The 21,530-nt window shown below is 33.8% G+C and overlaps 2 protein-coding genes across 2 annotated transcripts; one reads left to right on the plus strand and one right to left on the minus strand.

Moving 5' to 3' along the window:
* The first annotated feature begins 12 nt into the window (after positions 1 to 12).
* Positions 13 to 10,694, plus strand: LOC115883330 (N-alpha-acetyltransferase 35, NatC auxiliary subunit). The gene is made up of 14 exons (XM_030901681.1): positions 13 to 134; positions 186 to 277; positions 332 to 480; positions 545 to 655; positions 710 to 822; positions 880 to 1,024; positions 1,081 to 1,270; positions 3,311 to 3,489; positions 3,549 to 3,687; positions 3,968 to 4,125; positions 6,673 to 6,839; positions 6,896 to 7,100; positions 8,053 to 8,220; positions 9,333 to 10,694. The coding sequence occupies exons 1-14, from the start codon at positions 121 to 123 to the stop codon at positions 9,561 to 9,563; spliced, it is 2,061 nt and encodes a 686-aa protein (XP_030757541.1). The 5' UTR covers positions 13 to 120; the 3' UTR covers positions 9,564 to 10,694.
* Positions 10,695 to 11,676: 982 nt separating this feature from the next.
* On the minus strand, positions 11,677 to 15,271 carry LOC115883346. Its single transcript, XM_030901699.1, has 3 exons — positions 15,103 to 15,271; positions 14,865 to 15,053; positions 11,677 to 11,872 (listed from the first exon to the last, which is right to left on the minus strand). Exons 1-3 carry the CDS (start codon positions 15,157 to 15,159, stop codon positions 11,744 to 11,746), a joined length of 375 nt encoding a protein of 124 aa, XP_030757559.1. The 5' UTR covers positions 15,160 to 15,271; the 3' UTR covers positions 11,677 to 11,743.
* Between the last annotated feature and the right edge of the window lie 6,259 nt (positions 15,272 to 21,530).

Genomic DNA, 21,530 nt, shown 5'->3' on the forward strand with positions numbered 1-21,530 from the left:
GGTTAGAAATTTTTGAAGGGCTATGCGATATGGAGTTTATTTTGAATTAAATTTAAAACTTAAAATAAAATAAATCTTATAAACTTATCGTGTCCGTTATTACTTCACAAAGTTTCTAATATGGAAAATGAACAGTAAGTCATTAAATACATTGTTACTTTACCTATTTTTGTAATATTTTTTAGACCAAACTCGACCCTTTCCAATTCAGTACCTTACATAAAACCCCCTCAAAATTGGGTAGAAATTACGGATCTGTTTCATGAAAGCGTTAAAGGTAAAATACTGTCGATTTCTCAGGATAAAATTTAGTTAAATGATGCTTTTTCAGACCTAGACTTGGGTGAATTGTTGCACGATGATTTGTTCGGACTATTTGAAGCCATGTCGGCTATAGAAATGATGGATCCCAAAATGGATGCTGGAATGTTGTGTAACCGAGGTGCTAGAAAAGTTACATCTTTCGAACAAGCTGTAAAGGTGCATTTTTTTATAATTACTTGTTAAAATAAAATTTAGCTATAAAGAACTTCTGATATTTCAGGACGGATATTTGCTTTTGGTTGATCTTCCTCCTTCAACTCTTTTGGGTGTAATTGATGGAACTTTAGCACGTCTAGCGTCTTGGTTAGAAGGCCATTCATTAGCACAGACTGTAAACAAATTATTATATTTATGTTTTTTTTTATCTAAATTTTTTTTATTATAGGTATTTACTTGTTTATATTTGCATCGACCTTATGCCTCACAGGATCACGTTTTAAAAGTTTTCTGTCTTGCAGTGTATAAACTGTTAGATGTTATAAAAGATCTTTTACATAAGTGAGTTAAAATATTTGTGTATGTATCTTATTTAATCTTAATTAAATGTTTATGTAGGGCTTTGGTGTATGAAGAAGAAGATTTTCAGCCTATGCAGTATGGTTTTCATTTAAATCCAGATATTTCAGAACAGAGAATGATCGGAATGTTAAGGGAAGTTGAGGAGGAATTGCATCGTAAAAGCAGAAATAAACAGTCTGAAGTAACCATTTGTAAGATATTTTTGTGTAAATAAATGATAATTTGAAAATATTTTAGCCTGAAACCCAGGCAATTTTTGCTAGGATCAAATTTATTAGGATATTCTTGCAAGTTTTGAACACTCTTAGGAAAGAAGATCAGCAACAGCAACAAACATCTTTAAGTGATTGTCAGAGGTTGTTACAAAATGGTTTAGAAATGTTACAAATTATAAAAGATACAGTTTCTCTAGGAGATGGGTCAGATGGTAAGTAGTAAAATATTCTTTTTTATAATACAGGTAGTGTTGCATTAGTGTGAATGTTCCCATTTCTGCCCAGGGAACATTCCCTTGTTGGAGTATTTATGAGCATAAACTGGCATGTATAATAGTCTTAAGAGCTAGCAACGTTTTCGAGATAGTATTTTAAGAAAGCTGGCTCTTTGATATATCTTTTACTATGCTCTCTGGAACTTGAAAGCATGCGGGCCGTCTGGCTGCCGATACACGTTGCGTTCACTACTGCGCATCAAAAGATCTTATATTTTTTTTATTTAGTCCTTTAAATTCTAGTATTGAACATCAACCATACGCGTCAACATAGCGCGGCGCGCAGAGGTCCCACCTATGAAGCAAGGAGTCCGAGTTTGAGACCGGCTTGGGGTATAGAACTTTTTATTTTATTTTCGTTTATATTCTGATAGTAAGTATTAAAATTTTTTTTTTTTTTTAATCACCAGAATTATTTAATACTTTACTATCAGGATATAAACGAAAATAAAATTTAAAAAAATATACCCCAAGCTAGTCTCGAACTCGGACTCCTCGCTTCATGGCGGAACCTTTTCGCGCCGCGCTATAGAGACTTGCTCGGTTTATTTTCAATACTAGAATTTAAAGGACTAATGAAAAATATAGGATTTTCTTTCAATGCGCATTAGTGAACGTAACGTTTACTGGCAGCCAGATGGCCCGCACGCTGTTCCAGAGAGCATAGTAAAAGATATACCAAAAAGCCAGATTTCTTAAAATACTTGTTTTCCCGCCGCGCCATTGCTAACTCTCGTACTATAAGCACAAATGAGAACGTTGTAACATTTTTTTTAAGTGATTCTCTATTTGTGGCTCTAAATAGCATAAGCTTTTGTACAGAAACAGTATTCTCTCCATAATATTTATAATACCCCATATGAAGAGCCCAGGGCAAAAACATGATAAGCGCCATTTTTCTATATTTACAGGAGAGCCAGAAAACGCTTTAGAACATACTAATGTGACAACTACCGTACCTGTACCTGCAATAATTATATTTTATGGGTTTGCTAATTATAATAACAGGAAATGAAATAAACACTAAACTTTGAAAATCAGTAAAAATTTAATGAAAATGTAATTGCCTAACAAACTAAAACATGTTTTCAAAGTACAGTCAGATATGAGGCAGTGTAGATCTTCAAAAGTACTTTTGGGAACTTACAGTTGTATTAACATGATTAACACATCAGAGTGTCCAGAAAATTCACTGCTTGACATAAAGATAAAAATCAAGAATCTATGTACTGTTTCACATGGAGTGGTCGATTCGCGCTGATCATCCCTGTTGAGCTGTTTCATATGGATCGGCCTGTCCGCGCGGGCTGGGCTTGGTTGAATAAGTACCATGAGTTTATACTAGGGCTGACATTTCTGGTCTTGGGTGCCGATTTTCGTGCGTACGAAGAGTACGGTCAACACACTTAGCAAAATAAGATGTACGGAATAAAGACAGAAGGCAAGTATTTTCCCAAGCGCATGAAATCTAGCGTCAGATTAAGTGGTTATGTGTTATGTAATAATACTTCGCATTTTTGCTCTCTCCGACTTACTAGATTGCCATAGCGATTCACTCCTATACATGTAAACGCCTACCCAAGGTTTCGCTTGCCGGCAGGGTATGAATATTTTCACGTGGGCGCGGATGATCCGTCTGGATGATATCGTCCGACGGCCATCCGTCGAGCTCTTGCTTCGACGGACCATCTGCGTGCGGACGTGCTATATGATTAAAAACGTTGTTTCACATGCGTAGATTGATAGCACAGGTGAAAATACTCCGTCGGAGTTTAAAAATAAAAATACAAACGTTGGTCAGCGCGGACGGTCCACTCCATGTGAAACCGCGCTAAGGCTGGACACACACATAAACGATGACCTATTGATCAACGTCTATCAGTCTGACTGTGACTAAATGAACCAAAATCTGCCTTAAATCTCGCGATTAATCAGTATTTTCTACTAATCAAAAATATTCTTCTTTTATACATGAAGGTAATGAAGAAATGGCCTGTTTCGAGCCGTCAATAAACCAAAGACTTCTTCCTCCGACGTTTCCCAGATACACTAAAATCAAAAAACGGGAAGAGGCTATAGTGCATTTTATCGAAATGATGGAACGATTTAAAGTTGTTTGTAAAGCGCAGGGTATCACTTCTTTTCATCAAGCTCTGGTAATATATTTATTTGTTGGAAATATTTTCTAAAAATCTAGGATACTGTTACTTTCTAGGAACTTTTTTCGGAATTTAGTCAGTCCGGTCCATGTCTCGTCGCGCGCAGTGCCTTGCAATTGGCTGGACGTAGTTCTGGAGCATCTAGAGAAGCTTTAAGAGAAGCAGTAAAGTCGTTTGCTGGCCCACCAGCTTTAAGTGAGTATCATGAACGTTTATTTTTATTTATAAATGAGGTAAGATAATTTAAACATTGATAATTATTTTTATTTATCTATTATAACATTAGAATTCAGGAACTAAAATGGGCTAGGAGAAATATGTGTGTAGCATTTTTAGTTTCATAAAAAATACCAGCAATAAGTAATGCGAAAACCGCATATTTGTACCTCACCAAACTAGAAATCCTGTAAAAAAAGTAAAATGAGACACCCTGTATAGACTTAAGTGTTATAATTGTATTATTACTATTATACAGGTGCCAGAGCTGTGCCAGCCGCTCGCCAAGCGGCCGATACATTCCTAGCGAGAGCTGCAAGACCAGCCGCTTTATTGTTGCAACTAAGTGGCCACAACCGAGCTAGACAGCGGGACAAATTAGCCGTTCTCCTGAATGAATTAGCTCCACTACAAGAGGTATTTGGATTATAAATGGAAGAAATATATCTGTTATTCAGTGCATTATTTTATTTTTATGTTAGACTAAGAAGTTAGATTAAGAAGGAGTTGCTCCTTCGTGTGTTGAAAAGTGATCATCAAAGAGGGAACAATTAAGATGGCGCTGCTTTAGGAAAAGTTTCAATTTTTCACAATTAGTTACTCATTTTACTACAGCTGTAATCTTTGAATAAGAAGACTAAGGAAGGAGCATAATGCTATCCATGTATTCATGCATGGTGGGCGGAAAAAGCTCTCTAGGGTGGGGATTCTTGACAGTTCTGTTTGACGATACATTTGAATTTGATTTGAAATTTTGTCGATTTGTCAGTCTTTACGGAGCTTATTTTATGTTATTTATTATTTATTCTACTACTGATAGCTGTATAAAGGTAGTAAATCTAGATGGAAATTGTGACAGAACTTAAATTAACAGTGACACTATCGCGATTTATCGAAAAGACTCTAAAATAGTTGGTTGTGTAGTGTGCGGTAGATCTCGGCAAAAATTGAGTGAAATAATGGAACAACTTTTCGCTAGTAAGTGACTATATAATATACATACTTGTAGTAAACCGATCATTTATGAAATTCACTTAAATTAACTAAATTATATATTTTTCTTGCATTTTAGCTTTTATTTATTACTTGTCAAAGATTAGATATCAAAGAATTTAGATACGTTAATTTGACTTACCTGCTTCAGTAGCGTATCGGATGTTTGTGTTAATAAATACTTTTATAACTTATCTATTTTTATTAGAATTATATATTTTTATAACAATTTTAATAACTACCAACATTTATTCACAACGTGAAATAAAACAACAAATTATTAAGTCTACCCCACGTCTATCCTACATCATAGTTTTACATTTTTTAAATAAAATTAGAACGACACTGATAAACCGGAATTTAAGTCGGCCATATTTGAGGCCCATCGCGGTGTACCTAAGATTTTTGATATGCTCCTTCCTTAGTCTTCTTATTCAAAGGCTGTAATAGATTCTTAAAGAACTGTCTAATAGAAATGAGCATTATTGAATAGCTTAGATATATTATCTTCATTTATTATTTTATTTCTCGTACGAACCGACAACACAGTATGCCGCCTTTTGTTTTGTCTCTCTGTCTGTGAACTGGTCGTATACCGGGTGCGTCTCAAAAGTGACTCACCCTAATAACTTTTTGATTTTTTCAGATATAGAAACGAAATTTGGAATGTTAGTATATCGCAGAAATGAGGATTGATTGACGTATTGAATTGTTTTCGCTCACTTCCTGTTTTACCGGAAATGACTGCAACTTTTGAATTTTAAATAGCACCCTGGTATTTTTTTACTTATTCGATAGAAAATAACGCTCTGAATAGAATGACATATATTTCAACTTTTGTCATTCTCGCTTAAAACAAAATCATATTTTAAATTTTAATCTAGAATGGCTGTGTTAAAAACACTAATTTTTAGTCAAGGAGCCTCGGAAAAATAGACTTGATCATCTGATATGTTTTTCGTATCTTGTCCTGGCCAGTTAAAAGATGCCCAAATCGTATTTTTAATCATATCTCAATTTTTTTCAAACGGAACGAGGCGAGGGTGGCGTACATCAGCGTATTTGGAAAAAGCATTTTTTTGCGAGTAATTTGGTACAACACACTTGGTATTTCGAGTCAAATTGTCCTTACATTTTTGGCCATGACACTCTAAATTAAAATATAAAAAGCTATTTTTTTTTCATTTGAAAATGTCAAAAGATGTCATTCTGTTCAGAATGTCATTTTCGATCAAATGAAGTAAAAAAATACCGGGGTGTCATTTAAACGGGAAGTGACCGAAAAGAACTGAATACGTCTATCCTAATTTATGTCATATACTAATATACTAAATCTCGTTTTTTTATCTGAAGAAATAAAAAAGTTATAGGGGTAAGCCACTTTTGAGACGCACCCAGTATATTATATCGTCGTATATCTCTGTCGTATATGTCGTATGCATTAAAGTACAGACCATGGAAACAAAGTGATCAGGGCTAATATAAGTACCGTATGATCTAAAAAAACGGCGTCAACAGGGCTAGGGAACGACAATCAATGATAATTTTGGCGAGGTCAATCTCTAGTTGTCATTACTAAAAATTCACATAAAATTTGTCAAAATTAACACTAATTATAGATGCATTAAAAAATATGCAACGTTTCCAGACAGACAAATCTACTTCTAAAAATTATTTTTACTCGATATAAAAATAAATTACTGCCTTCTTAAGGCCAACTTAAACTTAAGGCTGTAAGCGTCATTAAAAAATAAAGAAGAGTACGGACCAAGTAATGACGTACGTCTAGGGTTCGACATCGCGAAAATTATTATCAATTGTCCTTCCCCAGCCGTCTTTGACACCGTTTAAAAAGGTAGGTTAGGTTAAAAAAGAATGAATAATTTAATGATAGATTTCTGAGAGTGTAACGGTATGCATAAAATTTAATAAAAAACCCTGTGTATATTTTTACTTTTTTTCTTCTAATAGGAGGCAGAAAGAGCAGATAGTGCCTGCGCTATCGCTCTGGGTGTTCCACTCAGACCCTACATGGCTACTTGGGCTCTCTACCATACTTTAAGAGCTCAAGCTCTATATTTACTGGCAGGTTTCGAACTAGAACTATATGCTGAGCATGAATACTATTACATTTATTGGTAAATTAAGGCTGTTCGTTATAAGAAACCAGGAATTTATAAACTGTAATTTTCAGGTACTTATATGAGTGTATCTATAGTTGGTTAATTTCAACACTGTCACGTGCTGATACTTTACTACAGGAAACTGCCGGTAATGTGGCAAACGGGGGTAAAGGTAGACGTTCCAAGTCAGCTAAAGCGGCGAGAAGACCGCGACCACATGCCAAAGACGCGCTGAAATTGCAAGCACTGCAACAGTTGTGTGGAGGATACTTCAAAGTAAGTATATTCGCATAATAATATTGATTTTTTCTATGCTTTAATTCAGGGGCGGCTCGTCAGGGTAGGCAAGGTCGGCGGCGCCTACCCTAAGATTTTGGCAGAATTTAAGCGATTTATTACATTACATTACTTACTATTAATGTTGCCAATATATAAAAATACTGTTAATACACGGAAGTGTGTTTTAATAATCAATATTATTTTAATATTTGTGGTCTTGTATATTAACATATTCACTACCGCTAGCGTACGCTGACCGTTGACTGTGCCGCTGCGTTAGAAAACAAAATAATTTTGACCGTTCTACATCGCCTACTATCAGAGTCGATGCACGACGTACGGCAGTCTTCTGTCTCTATCTAACTCATCGTGCTGCAGCGACGCGACGTAAGTCGGAGTTGTATCGTATTAAGGCGGGGCTTAGGCGAAAACGCCGGTCGCCTTCGCATGAAGTCGTGGAGGCTCGGTAGGTTGAGAAGTTAAGGGGATATTCCCGCTATTTCTTCCCGCTATTTCATAAGGAGACATTTTATCACACTTTGTTAAGGGGATATTTCATATGATTCATTATACATAAAATATACATATTATATATAAAACTTTTTTTTTAAAACAGGTTTCGTTTCCATATAACATGGTGGGAATTATTATGTGTATATGCTCAAATCATGATTGTAGAAAACCCTGTCTTTTAATTTCCAGAACGCTCTCGAGGCGCTGCTAATTCTGTGCTGAATTTCAGAGTCGATACTGGCCTTTTCCGAAATCAAACTGTCGAGATAATTGAATTCCTCTACATATTTCAATAGTTCTTCTCCGATTTTTTAGCATTTTATGATTTTCCAGAGGGGGGGGGGGGAGTGTGCGATTTTGGGAAATCCAGTTTATTATTAACTGACATTCTAAATGCTTCTTGACTTTTTACTGACGCATTTCTTTATATTTTCAGGCTTTACTGGGCTTGTTAAGGGAAGGTCTTTTACAGGCTCCACTACCCGGATTTGACAGGGAAAGGGTGCGTTTTGAACATCGTTTTGGTGCGTTTTCTCGCCTTATTACACCGCCCCTAGCAGCCTACAGACAGTTTAGGTCAGCAGCTCAAGCTGAAGCTTCACAGGTACGAAAGAATAAACTTTACTTGATATTTAGTAGGATATTTAGTAGTTAGCTGGAGTTTTTACATTATATATTGGAATATTTTTTATTTTATGTTTCTTAGAAATGTTTATCTTTGATAAAGGTCTCTGCATTCTGTGATACTCCAATTAAGTAGTCGATATGCAAGTATTTCTTTTCAGTTAAAAGTTCGTTAACTTATTCTACTAATTGAAAACTATTACCACTAATTTTGACGTTCTGAATGCTTACATTGAAATTAGAGGATCAAACTTCTACGCTAATTGTAACCATTAATTTATTCCACTAATTGCGAGGTTCTAAATGAAACTTTAACCTTTTCCACTAATTATACTTCAAAATTGGCGAGTAATGTCATTCTGGCCTTTGATTATCATCCGTCAAGAGAAGCAGTGGTTAGAAATACAGAGTTTATTGTTTTGGAAGATAATTATTAGTCTACTTCTATGGATACAACTAGCTACCACAAGCTTTTGATTGGATATTCTATTAATTTTAATGATGAATGATCGTAAACTCTTAAGTATAAAACTTCATTCAGAACCTCAAAATTAGTGGTTTCAATTACACGATATTTAAATTTATGATCATTTACAATGTCTATAAAATACAATTAAAATTAATAGAATATCCTTGCAATATCTTGCGATAGTCAGTTGTATCCATAGAGAAAACCTAATAATTAGATTATAAAACAATGAAAGTTTCATTTATAACCACAATTTCTCTTGGTGGATGATAATATCAAAGGCCAAAATTACATTACCCGCAAATTTTGAAATATAATTTGGAAAAAGTTTGTTAACTTTTTGCTACTAATTGAAAATTACTACCGCTAATTTGACGTTCCCAATGCTTACATTGAAATTAGAGGAACAAACTTCTACGCTAATTAAAGCCACTAATTTTTTCCACTATTTTCGAGGTTCTGAACGTGACTTAAAACAGCAGGTAAAACTTCCAGTATATACACTAGTCTTTAATTTGACTTGACTTGTTAAAACCTTATCTATACAGTCTTCCGTTTTTATAACTGCCAGGTAAAACCTTACGTATAGACGGGGCTTTAGAAATACTTTTCTTTTGTTTAAGGAACCAGAGCAATTGTTTCTAGCCGCTGGCCGCCATTTTGCGCAGGCCGGCCAACTGCTGGCCGCGGGAGGCGGCGACGCACCACTGGCGCGAGCTGCCAAAACCAACTTTGTTCTGCTGCGACTCCTAGCGGCGGGCCATAGACCTAAGGGCAAACCTTCGTTTTGTTTCAAAGAGAGCAAACATTTTCCGGTCATCAAGCTGACCGACAGCCAAATCGCTCAAGAATGAAAGGTCAGGATGAGTTTTATTTAAAGATACTTTATACAAGTTGTTTCAAAAGACATGTTCCATCTATCATTTGGGGATTCCTTGCATAAAAATAAGATTTTTTCTCATATCAACATAGGTCCTATTCTATTTTGTTTCGTAGCTCGCAAGGGGTTAGAGTCTTCATGTTTTTCCATATATTATAATTTTCTTCTTGTAGGTGCTTTTAGTAATTTAAATTAAATTTTGAGGATAAAAGTTACTACAAGTGCTACAAATTTTAATTGTAAAAAAGTATCGACAGATTCACCAGGGACGTGCATATAAGTTGCCACTAGAATATTTTCTAAATAAAAAAGTTGTACACCACTGAAAATCAGTTTGTTTTCTAATTAGTACAGTTGTATAGTCCGTTTAAAGGTTGATTCTCACTCTACCTTCCGTATCAAATCCCTTCCGTTTACATAAAATATTATATCATGTAAATGAATAGGACAATGCACACTATCCGTTCCATTTCCCTTCCGTTCCATATCCTTTCCTTCCATACATTTTTTTGGCGGACGGACTGAAGCGTATTGGAAACAGCGTTCTCAAGCTCTTACATTTGTACCAACTTTGTTAACATTTTGCTGATATTTATTTATTCTTTCATCTCTTAATTAAATCTATTACTTTTTTCAAAAGACACAAATTTTTAAAATAAAATTTTCGTAACGATATAAATTGTACAACGTATAGCGTCAATACGATAAAAAAATACGGAACGGATATGGAATGGAAATGGAAGGTATAGCGAGAATCAACCTTAATGCCCATTAAAAGTTGTCTTCTGATATTTGGTCTATTTAGATCTTCTCGGTTAATAAAACGCAATTTTATTAATCTGCCTAATCCAAGTCTAATAACAATCTTTAAAAAACTTTAGTGCCATTAACTAGCCACAGTCTGTGTCACAGTGTTAACTAAGTACTAATTGATTCCTCATTAAAAAAAATATAAAAAAGTTTTTATAAACACGGGTGCGGAAATGAGCAGTTTGATGCCGATTAAAAGTTGTCTCTTGATATTTTGTCGATTTTGGCCTCCTTGATGAGATAAACGGAATTTTCTTAATTTGCCTTGATCTAATAGTCTAATAGCAACCTTTAAAAAAATTTAATATCATTAACATGCGAAAGTTTTAAATAAGTACTCGTTAAAAAATATGATAAAAAGTTCCTATAAACATGGATATGGAAATACATAGTTTTAAAGTTACAGGATGTTAAAATTTTTAAAGAATAGGTCTTGTAATTATCTTAAATAAATACTATTATTTATTTTTTTTAGAATTTGCTGTAGGTGGCATCAGTGATATAAATTTTAATAAAATTTAATAAGAAATTAGATGATTTTTTAATTTAATTTTAATTTTAATTTTATTAATTGTTATTAATAAAATTGTATTTATCTCGTCAAGGAGATCTAAATCGACAAAATATCAAGATATAACTTTTAATCGGCATTAGACGGCCTTCACAATAATGCTTACAAGTGAAAAAAGTCAGTGGCGCGCATGTTCCTTTTAGAAAAATATTTCAGTCATGATCCATATGTACGTCCCTGGTGAATCTGGTGATACTTTTTTAGCATTAAGATATTGTAATACTTATAATAACTTTTACCCCCAAAATTTCATTCGAATTACTAAAAGCGTTTGAAAGAAAATTATAATAAATCGAAAAAAAATGACTTTAACCCCCCGTTGCGTTGCTACGAAACAAAGCAGAATCTGACCTATGTTGATATAAAAAATAGATCTTATTTTTACTTTAGGAATTTCCGCACGAGAGATGGCACAGGTTTTTTAAAACACCCTGTATAAAGTATCATTATTTAATTCTTTTTTTTGTAGTTTTTTTATTGTGATATTTATTTTATGTAAAATTTTTTTGTGTATAATCGTCAAATAATACTAAGAACGCCGCGCCGACTACTGTTTTAAGCATTAATAAATTTAATTAATAAATTAAAATTTGTAATTATTTTTTTTTAGTTTTCTCTATTTACTCTTTGTTATTTTTATTATCAGAGTTTAAAATAACATTTTTTCTTTGTAATTTAAAATGCATACCTTAATAAATTATACAAATTAAGTATCTTTGTTTTTATTTTCTATGAACATAAAACAAATAAATAATTCTGGTCTCTATTAGATTTTATATTTTGGTTTCTTCGATAATAATTAATTCTATACAATCAAAGATATTTTCTATGTCAGAGCACGTTATTGGTTTATTGTGACCATTAAAACAAATGTCAATATTATGAATAGTATCAAGTTGGTCCTGAAAAGAAAAAAAATATTACGTATTAAAGCGTATAACCGGAAAAAACGGACTTTGATGTACAAGGTCTCATTTTCGTGTGTTATACAGTTTCTCGTTTATGAGTGGATGTAGAGATGTAGAATGTAGAATGAATAGAAGGTGGGTTAATGACTGCTACCTTAAAGATCTACTGTATTCACCTTTTTTGAGTTTTAACTCGTCATACGGTCTTTTTTGAGAGGATGGTAAAAAAATCTTGATAGACGCCTGGTCTGTTGTTCTAGCGACCGAGGTGTGCCGGATTCCTAATTTCTACCGACTAAAAATTCCACCGTGTTTGCCTGACAAACTGCTGGTACTACACGCGCATATACTTCGACGCAGATGCCCCTCTCTAAATTAGACTTTGGTTATTCTTCAGCGCTTCGTTGATCAAGCCTGTAGTATTTGTGATATAAACGCCACGAAAGCCTTCTATACATATATCTTCGTCCCCCACAATAAAGTGTATTAAGTTTTCTTTTTTAAATGGTACCTTAAAAATCCCTTTGATTTTCAATCTACTTGGTTCCCAGGCCGGACATTCAAAAATAGTGTGACTCACATCGTCGATGGTACTACTGCAATATTTACAGGCCGCACTAGCTCTTTTCTTGAAGCAATATAAATTCATCATACTGTTTATAACTCATCATACATGGGGATCTTCCTGTTGTAGGGGGGACAGGGTATTTTCCACCTTCCTCTGACAACAGCTGTTTATCCTCCGAGGAGTGGACATCTACCTCCTACGAGAGTATACAGTAGTATATACACCTTTCCACGGTTGGGGTTTAGCCTTTCACAGTCGAGAAGCTTGTCTCCGGCTGAGGTACCCTTGAGGTGGAGGATGGAGGATCAGTCTCCATTTTCTCCACCTCTTTAACTTGGCCTTTCCTTAGACCTGATAGCGGTGTTGTCCCGGATCTATAATAGAGAATATATATCTCTTTCTCTATTGCCTCCTTGGATTTGACCATGGCTCTCCTTCCTCGAGTTGATGACTCGCCAACTCGATGTACTTACATTGGAGATCTGACAAAGCTGGTGATACACCGCTAGGGTTAGTCGGTCCACTTCTACAGAGCCCCACATGTAGAAGTAAGGAAGACGAGAATTCAATGAGTTGCCCCTTGGTGCCACGATGTTGAGACCAGTAGAGGCTAGTCTTCTATCTAGCTCAGGCATCCCTTTGACCTGGTCCCGCCATCGTAAGATTTGGGTTTTTGGTGACGTTGTTTCTTCTTGGTCCTAAGCCTAGATCCCCTACACTGCCCTACACCATCTGCCCGTGATACATGACCACAGATAGTAGCCAGGAAACTACAGCCAGGGACAAGACAGTGAGATGCTCCTTAAATCCAGCCAAAGTGCCAGAGGGGATTCCCCTATCTAGCACCTGACTAGCATCTCTTAGCCCACGGCCACACAGAAAGCGTTTTTTGCGTTTTTAGCGTAAAGCGTCTTGAGCGACTAAAGCAAAATAACAGGATTATATAAGAGTGGCCACACCAAAAGCGTATAGCGTTCGGCGTGTCTCGCAAAAAAAGCAAATGAAAACAAATCAGTTTGTTTTCTGTAGCGTCTTTAGTTTTTTATAAGATGAGGCCCCGTCATAGGCGGACGTTATATTTAATAATACTAATAATACAATAAAAATAAATTAAGTAGTATGCATTTTTTTCATTTTAGGGTATTATCTAAAAATATTTTTATAAAGAACATCTACTGTTTAGGAAGATTCTATTAAATTCAAAAATTTGAAGGAAATGTTTGAAAAGTGTAGTTTGAAATGTCGAAAAAGTAATAAATTAAAGGAATATTTTCTTACGCGTAAAAAATAGTTTTTTATGCGTAAAAAGTGTTTTTTTCTGCGTAAAAAAGTTTTTTTTAACAGAAACAAATAGTTTTTGACGCGTAAGAAATAGTTTTTTTACCTGTAATAAATAGTTTTTTACACGTAAAAAATATTTTTTTTGGGTAAAAGACTTTTTACTAGAAACATTAAGTTTTTGACGCGTAAAAATTAGTTTTTTACGTGTAACAAATAGTTTTATACACGTAAAAAATATTTTCTTTGCGTAACAAAAGATTTCTTACCAGAAACAATAATTTTTTGACGCGTAAAAAAATATTTTTTTTTTAGTTTTTTACACGTAACAAATAGTTCTATACGCGTAAAAAATAGTTTTTTCCGTGTAACAAATAGTTTTTTTCATGTAAAAAATAGTTTTATACGCGCAAAAAATAATTTTTTACGTGTAACAAATAGTTTTTTGCATAGCAAATAATAATTATTATTTTTACACACACCACTGGCACTAGCAGTAGATTGCGTTTGTCTCCGAATATATGCCCCGGCCTGTCCACAATTCATTCCAACATCTTTTATCTTCGTCTCTTCAACGCTAACGGCGCCGATCTTGCCTATCTCTTTCTCACAGGATTGATTGTTGGAGGGGCCGGGAATCCACGAGCTTGCGACGTTACTAATTGACATCTTGATAGAAACTGCAGACCTGCCGCGTCTTTTGCGTGTTTTTAATGGACACAAATCGAAAAAAGCGCTTTAAACGATAAAATCGCAAAAAGCACTTGAGACGCAAAAAACGCAGAACGCTAAAAACGATTTCTGTGTGGCCGTGGGCTTAGAGGCAGAAAAAACTAGTTACGCCAATGAATTCTCAGAGAGTTTCAGATACTCAGTTTTCATATTTTCGATAAGTTATAAGATAAGCGATATACCGGGAGAATAGAAAAATGCAACAATTTCAAATTCGCCCTGTATTTCAGGAACAAAGACGGCTAGGGCGAATCTGTGTGCAGCGTCTTTAATTTCATAAAGAAGTAGCACAGTAATGTGAAAATCGCATCTTTGAAGCTCTACTCATAAACAAGAAACCTCAAAACATACGAAAACGGGTCCCACTGGACAGTATACACGACATTCTTATCTGAATTGTTACTTTACCATGTTTCTTTTGACGTAAAACTCTCCATCATTTTCTTCAAAATATTGTATTTCCATCAGGCATTTAAAAATACAAGCATATTTGTTTTCTCTTTCTAACAGCGTCGCATTAAAACTTAGTGTATGGTATTTAGCAATGGTGGCACATCTTTTAATATTTTCGTTTTTGAAAAACTCTTCTCTAAAATTCTAGAAAACTAAATTTATTTTACAAAATACTAAATAAATATTCACTTACACATTCTCCCTCAAGGGCCAAAAATATAAAAATACTGCTGGTTGTAAAAATATTCATTATTTACTCAGTGTTTTTAACAATGGTATAAAAATAGTACGGCTTATGGTAGGTACCTATTAATTTTAGTAATAGCTTGCCGAACATTTTTTTATTAACCATTAAAATGTTTACAATTTTTGTAGCGTGAAATTATACATTTTTTCATGTTTGGATAGTTGTCGGACTGTTGAATATATAAATATTTTACATTTTTTTTAATTATTTGAATGTCACATGATTGAATTTATTTAAAAAGGTGTATTAGAATAAATTGTGCTTTTTCATGGTAACCGTTTGCTCTTAACTTTGAATAAGAAGACTAAGGAAGGAGCATATCAAAAATCTTAGGTCCACAGCGATGGGCCTCAAATATGGCGGACTTAAATTCCGGTTTATCAGTGCCGTTCTAACAATGACTAAAGAATATAAGGACATGTAACGCCCCTATACGGGCTGCAGCAGAATTTGTGACCTTTTTTTTTGTTTTGTTTTGGTGGCAAACAATGAGTCATCATTTGGTCACCAGCGACAATTTTAGCGATTTTTAATAGTTTGTGTGTAGTAAACTTTGTATAAACTTTATTACAATGGTGATTAGTTGTTCAGCTTTCAACTGTAAAAGCAGCAGCGATAAGAGCCAGGAGTTACGTTTCATAGGTAAATAAACAGTCCACTCCAACTTTTTAGCGTTTTCTTATTGAATTCGATAATTATTCTTCAATTTCAATTAACATCTATATGTACTTGATATGTGCTATACGTCGATACTAGTTTTGTACCTTTTGTTAACATTTTAATACGTTTTTTTCGTAATTAATTAGGATGATACACCATAGGCGTAGTCAAAACAATTATCAAAAAATATAAATATTGCTTCAAACAGCTAAGTTAAGAAAAATATGTGCCACAGCACTGTTTGGTGACATCGTCACAATTTGCTCTCGGGTGTTATTTGTCCTTGGATTCTTTAGTCATTGCGTTCTAATTTTATTTAAAAAATATAAAACTATTTTAACAGTTAAAAAACTAATTTTTTTATTTATTTTACGTTTGTAAATAAATGTTGGTAGTTATTAAAATTGTTATAAAAATATAAAATTCTAAGAAAAATAGATAAGTTATAATAATTATTTATAACCATAATCACATCCGATACGCTACTGAAGCAGGTAAGTCAAATTAACGTATCTAAATTCTTTGACATCTAATCTTTGGCAAGTAGTAAATAAAATCAAAAATGCAAGAAAAAATATATAATTAGTTAATTTAAGTGAATTTCATAAATGATCGGTTTATTGCACGTATGTATATTATATAGTCACTTATTAGCGAAAAGTTGTTCCATTATTTCACTCGATTTTTGCCGAGATCTACCACACGCTACACAACCAACTATTTTAGAGTCTTTTTCGATAAATCGCGATAATGTCACTGTGATTTTAAGTTCTGTCACAATTTCCATCTAGATTTACTACCTTTATACAACTAGCAGTAGTAGAATAAATAATAAATAACATAAAATAAGCTCCGTAAAGACTGACAAATCCACAAAATTTCAAATCAAATTCAAATGTGTCAAATTAATCGTCAAACAGAACTGTCAAGGATCCCCACCCTAGAGTCCTTTTTCCGCCTACCATGCATGAATACATGAATAGCATTATGCTCCTTCCTTAGTCTTCTTATTCAAAGGCTCTTAAGCATAGCTAAGCAGCTTTGTTACTTCCACAAACTTTGAATAAGAAGACTAAGGAAGGAGCATAATGCTATCCATGTATTCATGCATGGTGGGCGGAAAAAGCACCATAAAAGCACTCTAGGGTGGGGATCCTTGACAGTTCTGTTTGACGATTCATTTGACACAATTGAATTTGATTTGAAATTTTGTGGATTTGTCAGTCTTACGGAGTTTATTATTTTATGTTATTTATTATTTATTCTACTACTGATAGTTGTATAAAAGGTAGTAAATCTAGATGGAAATTGTGGCAGAACTTAAATTAACAGTGACACTATCGCGATTGATCAAAAAAGACTCTAAAATAGTTGGTTTTGTAGCGTGCGGTAGATCTCGGCAAAAATTGAGTGAAATAATGGAACAACTTTCGCTAGTAAGTGACTATAATATACATACGTGTAGTAAACCGATCATTTATGAAATTCAAAATTTTAAATTAACTAAATTATATATTTTTCTTGCATTTTAGCTTTATTTATTACTTGTCAAAGATTAGATGTCAACATGATGTCAAAGAATTTAGATACGTTAATTTGACTTGCTTCAGTAGCGTATCGGATGTTTGTGTTAATAAATACTTATTATAACTTATCTATTATTAGAATTATATATTTTATAACAATTTTAATAACTACCAACATTTATTCACAACGTAGAATAAAACAACAAATTATTGAGTCTACCCCACGTCTACCCTACATCATAGTTTTACATTTTTTAAATAAAATTAGAACGACACTGATAAACCGGAATTTAAGTCGGCCATATTTGAGGCCCATCGCGGTGTACCTAAGATTTTTGATATGCTCCTTCCTTAGTCTTCATATTCAAAGTCCACAAACAACTATTTATCGTACGATTTTCGAACGTCGACAAAACATGGTACGGTAATCGGTAAAGGTGTGGATCCGGTGGCTGACCTTGAAGCCCATATTTGTTGCATTTGATCATCGATACTACGCAAGCGCACATCGTCGATGTTGCCAAATTGCAGTTTATTTTCGAATTCTTTGCAGCTCAAAAATTTTTTTTTGAGTGTCATCAGTAATAATACCTTAAATAATACAAATTCTATAATTAACTTTATAATTTGAGACTTACCTTGATATCCAAAATTAAATGAAAGTATTATGAGTATATAAAATAATTGTAATAATAATAACGTATGTATTTATATATTTACATTAGAATTAAAAATTATTATTTACGGATTTTTTCTTAATGGTATTAAACTTATTAGAATTATGTTGTATCATCAATATGACACATTATTTATTACATCTGTAAAATCGCTATTTTTGGGGCTTACTCAACCGGGTCTCACAATGCAAATTCACTTCAAATATCCATTTAGTTGGTCATTGGCAAGCACTCTCTCATTGTACATGAAAATAACAAAACAAACATTTACTGATCTGGATAAAATTGATAGTTAAATAGTAAGACTCACCCGGGGTACTCCGCCCCCTAGCCACTGACGTCACTGATATTCTATTCAATATATCACATTCCATATCTTCCATCTAATTCAAATATTATTCGGATCTATTGGTTAATAATCTTCAACAACTAGCTAGTGTCACCTGAAATAGTATAGGGGCTTCCCCCGGCCGCAACTCTGCCGCTAAACAGATTCGCATCCCAATCGAATAGGCTATTGGGTAGCTCACTATCCCAACGCCGCATCGTCAATTGAGAAGACATTATGGAGACCTCAAACTCTCAAGACCAATTCGAAGGCAGGACGTCACAAGAGGTTTCCTTACCGTGGTCAAACGACCCCGTTGGCTTACAGTCAAACGACTTGCAACTATATTTGTCAAAAGACTCGCAACCTCCATTTGTCAGCTCTGTGACAAAACACAACACTACACAGCCGGCCGGCCTATCAACAACTGACTGACCTGCCGCGCGCCACCAAGCTAAGCCTCCTCTTACATCACAATTTTACCTGATCACAAATATTTACATCGCTTGCCAATGAATCATACTATTTTCTCTAATCGACTTTCAAATAGAGTGTTACACAGCATGTTAGCATTACTAGATAAATAACTAGAGAGTTTCCGAAGGAATGCATATTGTTTATTAGAATAGTGAATAAATAAAAGCATTATTATGACGAACTTATTTTCCAAGTTTTACACATCCAAGTTGTTTAATTTCTAGTTATTTACTTTTTATTGTTAATCTAAGTAATTTACAGGCAACAATAGTTTTGGTTATATGTATTAAAGTACTACCATGACGAGTTTTATAGAACAATACACATCAATGGGAGATAAAGGTAACATTTTACCTACTTTGATTATAATGTTTGTATCATAATTTCTTAAAAATATCAAGTTAGTGGATTATTAGCAATTTTAGACAAATATTTTGTCGAAGAGTGTGTTGATAAGACTAAAATAAGCTGAATAAGCTTTATGTTTTATCTTTTTCTCTTTAGAAGGGAGATGGTTTGTGTCGTAGAATACATTACAGTATTTAATATCGTGTACCTTGATATTCTTTTCTTAATTTACTGTAATTTCTTGTTTTCTAAAATGCCAAATCTTGACAATATGGAGAAGATTGAGTTTTGATCTTATTAGTTTTATACCTATGTTTATACAAGACTACAAGACGAAATTAAGACTTAGTTAGTTTGTGATTTATATTAAGATCTTTCTTATAATATTTGTTATGTCTTAATCTTAATACTATATTATGCTTTGTCTGGAAAATAAATGTTAAAATATCTTAATTTTGCATATCCTATTCCATCCTTCCATTAGGAAAAATATGGCTTATAAATCATATATGCTAAGAAAATCACATACATTAGGTGTAAGAATAGATTGCTACCGAAGGTAGCAGAAAATTAATGCAATATATGTATAGCAGAATTGAACAAGGTAACTGTTAATGTTGCTGAAGCTGATTCTATAATTTTAATTACGGACGCTTACGGACGCTTTTAAAGCCTCCGTAGTTTTGATGGATTGTTAAAAAAAAACCTATTATGAACATGACATGGAGCTACAGCATTTAAAAATTAAAAAAAAAAGAAAAAACTTGGACATACCCAAAGGACATATCCGAATTTTTAATGAAGCACTTTTTAAACGTAGCATAATAATCTAGAGCAATTAGATTAATTATGGGAATCTAGAGTTTTATTTCTATTTAATTTTATTTACTATGAAAATACATAATAAGCGTTCACGTGTTGTGCGAAATATTAAAATAATAATATAAATAATATACGGCGTACTATGATTGAAAAAAAATAGCGTCAGCGATGACTATGAAATGAAGATCGCTGTCATTTTATATGGGAAATGTCCTCAATCGTCATTTCCCAGCCAACTGGACGCCGTTTTTTCGATCATACGGTATATATTGACAAAAAAACACTGAAAAGCACATATTTGTTTTCTACTGAAAATAATTCCAAAATAACTTGCAATCTGGCAACATCGAAGATGTGCGTCTGCGTAGTGTCTGTGACTATATGCAGCAAAAACTCGTTTCAAGGTCAGCCACCGGATCCACACCATTACCAATGGTACGTTGACAAAACGTTGCAAATATAACATACAAGCCAAGTTGTATCTACATTACAACGACTTGTGGTTCAGTCTTTTGTATAGGCTTGGTGCATTCTCCACGGGTGCTGCCACCCATCTGCCACCATCGGAGAATACTGTAAACCGCGGATTAAAGAAATACACGAGTTTAAATAGCAAATACACGAAAAATTTGTTTTGGTTTGGTTTATATTTATCCTCTCATAGTATACCAAGGGCTGGCAAAGGTTAGTCTTGGGTCGAGATTTCCGTATGTAAGAAGAGTACAATGCGTTTATAATATACTGAACACAGAGAGGACAGTAAACACGTTGCCAAACGTATGAAATAAACCGAGAAACTGTGCACATCGCTAAGAGACGTGGAAGGGGATATAGCAGATTTGTCGCAGTTGACCGGTCGACCCAATCAATACCTCTGTCAGTACTTAAAGTTCAAGGGAAAGGTGTACGTCATGCGTTTAGCCTCACGATTTAATTACGTGTCGTGATACTTAATTTGTTTATTTATTAACGAGTCGTTGTAATTTTCCCTATAGCTTGAATTTTTTTGCAAGTGCAAGCTAGAAACACTTGCATTTTTGGTAAAAATAAGTGGAATTGAGTGGGTGTTGGATAGTGGTCGCGCTATTAGACTCTGAATTCAAAAATCGATATCTCGAAATCTATTAGAAATAATAGATTGTAGTTTTTTCAAGAACTTTGTTAATATTTCTGCTGTATTTTCTTTGTAGACAGTATGTGAAAATCTTTATCAATAAAAAAATTACACGATTGCTGAAAATTGCTATGCTCTAAAAGTAAATGGATGGATTGTTTAAAATTTTTGAATGGAAAAAACAATCTTATCGAATTTTTCTTATGAAAACATATTGTAAAATATCCGATCTTGAAAATAAAAAGAAGTTTCAATATCTTAAGTGGTTCTTGAGTTATGGTCTGTTATGTGTTAAAAAGTTGAATTTTTAAATTATCGCGATTACTGACGTTTTCTCGTTATAAAAAAAATGACACCTTAACGATATCCTTATAATTCCATTTCAGATGCTCAGAAACATGTCTAATGATTTTATCTAGTTA

Source organism: Sitophilus oryzae, unplaced genomic scaffold, assembly GCF_002938485.1.
Source record: "Sitophilus oryzae breed Bouriz unplaced genomic scaffold, Soryzae_2.0 scaffold_186_pilon_pilon, whole genome shotgun sequence".
Lineage (NCBI taxonomy): Eukaryota > Metazoa > Arthropoda > Insecta > Coleoptera > Curculionidae > Sitophilus > Sitophilus oryzae.

Bases quoted from the DNA above. Each gene is read 5' to 3' on its own strand.
- LOC115883330 (XM_030901681.1), top strand. The intron at 481-544 runs GTGCATTTTTTT...CTGATATTTCAG, and splicing joins CTTTCGAACAAGCTGTAAAG to GACGGATATTTGCTTTTGGT. The intron at 1,025-1,080 runs GTAACCATTTGT...AAAATATTTTAG, and splicing joins GCAGAAATAAACAGTCTGAA to CCTGAAACCCAGGCAATTTT.
- LOC115883346 (XM_030901699.1), bottom strand. From the start codon at position 15,159: ATGAATATTTTTACAACCAGCAGTATTTTTATATTTTTGGCCCTTGAG. The intron at 15,054-15,102 runs GTAAGTGAATAT...TTAGTTTTCTAG, and splicing joins TGGCCCTTGAGGGAGAATGT to AATTTTAGAGAAGAGTTTTT. The intron at 11,873-14,864 runs GTAAAGTAACAA...TTTTCTTTTCAG, and splicing joins TTTACGTCAAAAGAAACATG to GACCAACTTGATACTATTCA.